This window comes from Lycium ferocissimum, chromosome 2 (assembly GCF_029784015.1).
Source record: "Lycium ferocissimum isolate CSIRO_LF1 chromosome 2, AGI_CSIRO_Lferr_CH_V1, whole genome shotgun sequence".
NCBI lineage: Eukaryota > Viridiplantae > Streptophyta > Magnoliopsida > Solanales > Solanaceae > Lycium > Lycium ferocissimum.
Genome location: NC_081343.1, coordinates 24,354,607 through 24,361,574, shown reverse-complemented (window position 1 = coordinate 24,361,574; position 6,968 = coordinate 24,354,607). Strand labels below are relative to the sequence as shown.

The following is a 6,968-nucleotide window of genomic DNA, read 5'->3' as shown; positions in this document are numbered from 1 at the left end:
GTGTGTATAAACATCTCTTATACATTACGTATAAACCCCTCTTATGGATAAACACCTCTTGTATAAGTTTGTATAATATTATATATTCTCTCTGTCCCAATTTATGTGATACACTTTCCTTTTTAGTCTGTCCCAAAAAGAATGATACATTTCCTTATTTGGCAACAATTTAACTTTAAACTTTACCTTTTATGCTTTACGAGATGATCTACAACCACACAAATATCTTTGACTTATTTTAGACCACAAAATTCAAAAGTCTTTCTTTATTTCTTAAACTCTGTGTCCAGTCAAACTATATCACATAAATTGGGACGGAGAGAGCACTAGGGTAAAAGTGTGTATAAACACTTCTTATACATTATTATACACTTTTATACAAGGTTGATACATTATCCACAGTAGGTGTATATAGTTGTATTTTATTGTATAATGTTGTATACTGTAAAAAAGTGGCTATGCGGGTGTAATTTAAAAATATGGCTATGCAAATATAATTCTATATGCTTGATTGTACATTATTGAAATTTCCCCCTCTAATATCTTCACTTTCTCTTTAATTTTTTTTTTTCTAAGAAATGCAAAAAGAAATTAATTATTTCTCTTTAATGTTGGGCCTGGGATTTGCCCGGGCTATCGTCACTAGTTCTCCAATAATAAAGTAGAAGAAAAGAGAAAAAAGTTATACAAGGGAGTTCGCATGAAATCTGAGGAAAACAGCAGCAATCTCTCGCCCTGTCTGTACTTTTGTTCTCCTCCCTGTCTAGACATTCTCCCACAATTCAGCACAAATCTTTTTTCTCCCAATGTCATCTTTGTTGGATTTCCCAGAAAGGAATTCAGTTTGGAGATTTTATGTTATCTTTGGTTGTTTGTTTTTCAATTTATGTTGAATCATGTCCAATTGTATGCCTATATGAGGTATGCAGTGTGATTGATTGATTGATTTGGGGGAAGCTATGTCCACATTTGGAGATCTGAGGGGGGTCAAGTGGCGTATTGATTTGGGTATTTTGCCTTGCTCTCCCGATCCATCCATCGATCATCTTCGGCGCCTCACAGCTGACTCCCGTAGGAGGTATGCTATACAAGTGACAATTTTGCTCCTCTTCTTTGTAATCAGATTGTGCGATTTAGTTGTTATGTGACTTACAACTACAGACAAGTAATGCTGCTTCACGTGTTAAGAGCTCTTTTTCTCTCTAGTATATCTTGCTAATGGGTATTGTTTACAGATTTAGAATTCTTGGCATCAAGTTCTGTGACAAACCAAAGTCTACTGACGTAGTCAATTTTGAGCGTGTTGCTTCTTGTAAATTTTGTTTTGATGGTTATCCCAGTATATCTTTTTAATTTTCCTCAATGGAACATTCTTGTTAAGGTGTTGTTTTTTGCTTTTCTTCAGGTATGCTTCTTTGAGGCGGCAGCTTCTAATTGATCCACATATTCCTAAAGATGGGAGTAATTCTCCTGATTTTGTCATGGACAATCCACTCTCACAAAATCCTGGTACGATACCTGATAAAATGATTTTCTCCCTTTTCCATATGTCCATGATCAAAATTATTCACTTTCTGCACCTTTTTTTCATTTTACCTTTATATCATTTTTTGGCTAGAATAATCTTTAATTTGATCATCCCTTTGGACATTTTTATTTGGTACCGCAACTTTATATGGTTCTTCCATTGTTAAATCCTGTCTGTCAATTAATCCGTCCCATTTTGGTTCCTTGGTTCAAGAATTCAATCAGCCCTACTGCTGCTATTTGGGAAAAGTGACTTGTGGTTGACCTACGCGCTAATTCCTGTTGAATGCAGATAGCATGTGGAGTCGCTTCTTCAGGAATGCTGAACTGGAGAGAATGGTTGATCAGGATCTCTCTCGTCTATATCCTGAGCCTGGTAGCTACTTTCAAACACCTGCATGTCAAGCCATGTTGAGAAGAATATTGCTGCTTTGGTGCCTTAGACGTCCACAGTTCGGCTATAGGCAAGGTCAATATAGTAATTCATGCCTTTACTTGTTTCTGCTGTCATACACAAAAGAATCTATCTTTGTTAAGTAATTTTGCATTTGTAATTAGTCAATGGAGATGAAAGTCTTTCAAATGGCATGCATGTTCTAAATATTAGCCCAGACACAAAATGTCCCACTATGAATCAAGACTGTGCTCTGTTAGTTTGTCCCAGATAGGAACAAGAAAAGAGACATCCGTTTATGGTGTGTCTTCATCCAATGTTCTATGTTGTATGCTGCTGCCGCCTTTAATTTACATTTTGTGTTGCACTGTGTGATGTCTAATAGCCCATTTTGTTTTGAAGCGATTGCTTCACCCTGACCTCTGGGTGAGGCGTATCGAAAATGCCGCTGGAGGCTGAGTTAGGCGCAAGGTTCACTGGAGGAACATCCCAAGTTTTAAGCGTGGCCGGACGGGATTTTCCACTTGACAATGCAAATTGACTAATTAAATGATAATCGTATTTTCAGCCTCAAACTTAATCTTCAATGAAATCTACTGAAGATTAACCTTCTAAATACTATTTCTCCATTAACCATCACGGACTGAAGCTTCAGTATCGTGACTTTGTAATCGACAATAATTCTAATTCTACTCACTAGTGGGAAAGGAAATAAGAGACAGTGGGAAAGGAAATAAGAGACACAAAGATGAGAACTAGCAGTGAAACGTTGCCCGAGAAGATGAAGTAGTCGTGTTGGGGTTGGGCAGAAATTAGCAGATTCAGAGTTGCAGAAGAGTAAATTATAGAAAATTGTAAAAATGATAGTTGTAGATGAAAATGAATTATGTGTCTTCTCTTCCCGTTGGGTACTATGCCTATGGATTAAATTACAAGTAAAGACCTTTTAAAACTAAAATTAATAAACGGACAATTGATGGTTGGAGATGAAAATGGGCTTGGGTGCCATTTTAAACAGAACAATGAACAACAGTCTTGTTAAAAATAAAATGAACATAGATATTGAACCAAAATATAATTCTTTCAATAGTATTCATACCCTAGCAATCACGTGTGAAATGTTAAAAACCTCTCATCTACATGTGCACCAAGTTAAACTTTTGTGAGAATGGTTCCTTTCTTCTTTTATGGGGCTTACACTCCATGTCTTGAGACTTACTCCTCGCCTCGTGATAGATAAAACACCTTGGGCGATGCTTTCGCCTTTTAAAATGCCGACCCTGACAAAGCTCCCCTTTTTCTACTCTTTTTTTTTAATTTCTTTTTTTTTTCTTTTTTTTCTTTTCTACTCTTTTCGATCTGCTTAATCTGACAAAATCTTGGAGACCAAATTATCATGCCATGTGTCTTTTTTTGGAAAGAAGGTATATATGCCATGTGTCTTCTATTCTTGAAATTATTGATCTTTGTTTGTCCTCTGAGTAAGATCATATCTGGTTTGCAGGGATGCATGAACTATTGGCCCCACTTCTCTATGTTCTTCAAGCCGATATTGAGCAGCTTTCTGAAGTGAGGAATCTTTATGAAGATCATTTTGCTGACAAATTTGATAGTTTCTCATTTCATGAAAATGATTTTACATATAAATTTGATTTCCAAAAAATTTCAGAATCTGAGGAAGATGAAAATAGATGTGAAAGCAGTCCACTGAAAATTACGGAACTAGACTCCAAGATACAACGCATTGTTTTACTGAGTGATGCTTACGGAAGTGAAGGTGAGCTTGGTATTGTTTTGTCTGAGAAGTTTATGGAACACGATGCGTACTGTATGTTTGATGCTCTGATGAATGGGGCTGGTGGTGCAGTTGCCATGGCAGAGTTTTTCTCCCATTCACCATATGGTACCGGGTTTTCCCCTGTCATTGAAGCTTCAGCAGCACTTTACCATTTGCTCTCACTTATTGATTCCTCTCTCCATAGCCACCTTGTCGAGCTAGGGGTTGAACCGCAATACTTTGCACTTCGTTGGTTACGAGTACTATTTGGGCGTGAATTTGCACTTGAAGACCTATTGATAATCTGGGATGAGATATTTGCATGTGAAAACAACAAGTTGGAGAAACCTTCTGCTGACTCCAGCTGTAGTGTCTTGAATTCTAAAAGAGGAGCATTCATCTCAGCTTATGCAGTTACTATGATACTTCACTTGAGACCTTCACTACTTGCCACTGAAAATGCTACTGTGTGCCTCCAAAGATTACTAAATTTTCCAGATGACACAAGTCTAGAAAGACTGATAGCAAAGGCAAAATCCTTGCAGGCTTTGGCAGTGGATGCCAACAATACAACTCCCTTAGTTGGAGACTATGGTAGAAGTAAGTCAACAGTCATGAGAGGTCATAGCCATTCAATTGATTTAAGCTCCCAAAGAACTCCTCTCTATTTGGTACCAGAAAGCTATTGGGAAGAAAAGTGGAGAGTTGTACACAAAGAAGAAGAGCACAAGCAAAATAGCATACAGAAACAAACTTCAAAGCAAAGAAAGGGTTGGTCTGAGAAATTTAGGTTGCATCTTCCTAGAACCGAGCCTGATCCATCCCCATCTAAGGTTGATAATGGAAGAAAAGGTCCCAAGTTATCGGTTAGGAAAAATTTGTTGAAAGATTTGGCTCAGGAGCTTGGTTCTGATGAAGATGTAATTAAGCATATTGGTGATGATAATGTACAGGAGAAAAATCCAGTTGCGGTGAATGTGCAAGATGGTGACAATAGAGATGATTTAACTGAGGGAACGTGGTCAAGCAGAAATGCTGCTACTGAACAGAATGCTTCTATTTTCTCGGATGCCCCAAGTCCTATTGGCCATGCTGGTGATCCTGAAATTAGATCTGAGAGTAGTGTTGCATCAAACTTCTATGCAGATGAAAATAACGTTGATGCCAATCAAGGTGAAGTGTCTGGAACTAATCCGGGAAGCTCACCCATCCCTATTTTGGATTCAGCCTGTTTAAAATCTGAACCCAATGATGCCTCGGGGAACATATATACAACAGGCTTGAAGGAGCGGGGATTTCTTTCTGGTAAATTTGACAGATTGTGGAAATTTGGACAAAATGCTGATGAGGGAACGTCCGAAAAAAGTCGTCGGTGTGATTCCATAAAAGCTTGCAATGGTGGGAATAATCTGACCACTCCGGCTGAATCTTCTACAGCTGATGCATCTCATAACAATGAAATTATCAAAGGGGAAACTGTAGACGAGAATGTTATAGCTGCATTGAGAAATTTTGGACAGTCAATGCGCGAGAATATCCAGGTAAGAGTGCTCTATTTTTTAACTTCGTATGTGGTTGTAGTATTGGATATTTGAATAAAGTATTCTAAATAGAGAAAATGGATCATGAGGACTCATACAGTCGAACCCCCATAGCTTGGGATTCAAGTGTAGTTATTTTTGTATATAGTAGTCTCATATGATTCACTTAATTCCTCTTATTTGGTTCAGGAACAATCTCCCATGGGTAATTTATGACTGTATCTTTGCTTTTAGTGTTTTAGGACACAGACTTAGTTATCTATCCTTTCGATGGTTAGCAGGCTCTATTATTGTTGGAACATGGTTTAACAAAATTTGATAGAATTACCTATGTGGATTTAGCTCTTATAATTTTCTCAAGATTTTCTGGAGCTTCAATTATGAAGTTGAATCAATTCTATAATTTTTTTTCTTCTGTTTTATTCAAGACTTCATCTTTCCAAATTCATGTATTTCAGCTTAGCATGATCTCTTTGTTATTTTATCTTCTCCATTTCCTTTTTTATTTTGCTTTTTGCGAAGTAAAGATGTTTTAAGTCTCTATCTGAGTATTGTTTTTGCTTCCCAAAAATAGAAATTTAGAGATGGACCTGTGGCCTCAATATCAATGGGGCATGCTTATTAGTTTCACAAAACAATTTTGTCTGACACCTCCATATAGCAAGTTTTGAAAGGGATGGGAGTGATATTCTACATTACTTGGCTTAATCCATATTTGCTCTTTGCTGATCTGTCGGATAAAATTAGGTTAGTCGTGTAATACAATTAGAACTGGATTATTATTTTATATTGCCAAGTTATTGGAAAAACATGCACAAGGATATAAAACTTGTTCATTAATTCAGTTAAAGTATTTTTGTGATTTCTATTATTTGCAAGAAATGCAGCGTGTTGACATGGTGACTAGTTCCTATTCCAACTTAAAAGCTTGCTGCATATACTCTAATAGAGGAAACCTGGTTCATTCATTTATATGATCTAGTCATTCATTTATCATTGATCATTTTTCCAGGTGATTTGAGTCTGAGTTCCAGCAAGATCAGGGTCATGTTGGGACCTTCGTGAACGTCTCTAAGAATGATTCGGCTGGTAAAAGTCAAGGAACAGCCATGGCAGCTGTTGAGGAACTTTGGAAAATCAGCAACCTCTTATCAGAGATGTAAGGAGGGAATAGTCTGTCCAATATGTATATAGGTTAATTATTGGCATTTTTTATTGGGATAATGCATAAGGGTACCTCTCTAAACTTTTCCCGATATTCCAACTATACACTTGTTACTTTGCAGGTCCTATTACCCCCATTCATGTTCCAACTATATCTGCTAACACCCTCTTAACACTCTGAGACCTATACTGTAAGATGAGACCCAGCAGTGGTAAACAAGCGCTGCCACGTGTTTTGTCATGTAATATTTCTTTTCTCAGTCTCTGTTTTCCCCTTTTTTCACCTCTTATGATCTCTATTCTCTTTCGTATATGAAGTTTGTGTTATGCTGCATCTCTCTGGATAGTTAGTGTAGACGCGAGTATTTATGTGGTTTTGGAAATTCCAAAGTCCGAGTTTAGTTGACCAACTTTCTTCGTTCTCTACGGCCATGTATTTTCCAACGACAACGCAGATGACAAGAACGCTCTGCAATGCTTTGCTTTTTTGGGGGGTTTTTCTTCACTACCCCCTTTTTCCCTGTAGCAGCCGCAAAAGTTTAGAAAATACATCTCCAGCAAGTTT

The 6,968-nt window shown here is 37.3% G+C and overlaps 1 protein-coding gene across 3 annotated transcripts; it reads left to right on the top strand.

Annotated features, from left to right (window-relative positions):
• The first annotated feature begins 637 nt into the window (after positions 1–637).
• On the top strand, positions 638–6,737 carry LOC132034228 (uncharacterized). Of its 3 annotated transcripts, none has more exons than XM_059424536.1 (5): positions 638–1,078; positions 1,406–1,509; positions 1,820–1,996; positions 3,426–5,243; positions 6,257–6,737. In XM_059424536.1, the coding sequence occupies exons 1-5, from the start codon at positions 960–962 to the stop codon at positions 6,400–6,402; spliced, it is 2,364 nt and encodes a 787-aa protein (XP_059280519.1). In that variant the 5' UTR covers positions 638–959; the 3' UTR covers positions 6,403–6,737. The 3 variants fall into 3 exon arrangements, with proteins under 3 accessions (XP_059280519.1, XP_059280505.1, XP_059280513.1); XM_059424522.1 differs by lacking the exon at positions 6,257–6,737 and having other exon boundaries at positions 3,426–3,698; positions 3,789–5,599; XM_059424530.1 differs by lacking the exons at positions 638–1,078; positions 6,257–6,737 and having other exon boundaries at positions 1,742–1,996; positions 3,426–5,599.
• Positions 6,738–6,968: the final 231 nt, after the last annotated feature.

Coding starts and splice junctions, on each gene's coding strand:
- LOC132034228 (XM_059424536.1), top strand. CDS start 960: ATGTCCACATTTGGAGATCTGAGGGGGGTCAAGTGGCGTATTGATTTG. Junction 1,079..1,405: donor ACAGCTGACTCCCGTAGGAG/GTATGCTATACA, acceptor GCTTTTCTTCAG/GTATGCTTCTTTGAGGCGGC. Junction 5,244..6,256: donor GCGCGAGAATATCCAGGTAA/GAGTGCTCTATT, acceptor TTTCCAGGTGAT/TTGAGTCTGAGTTCCAGCAA.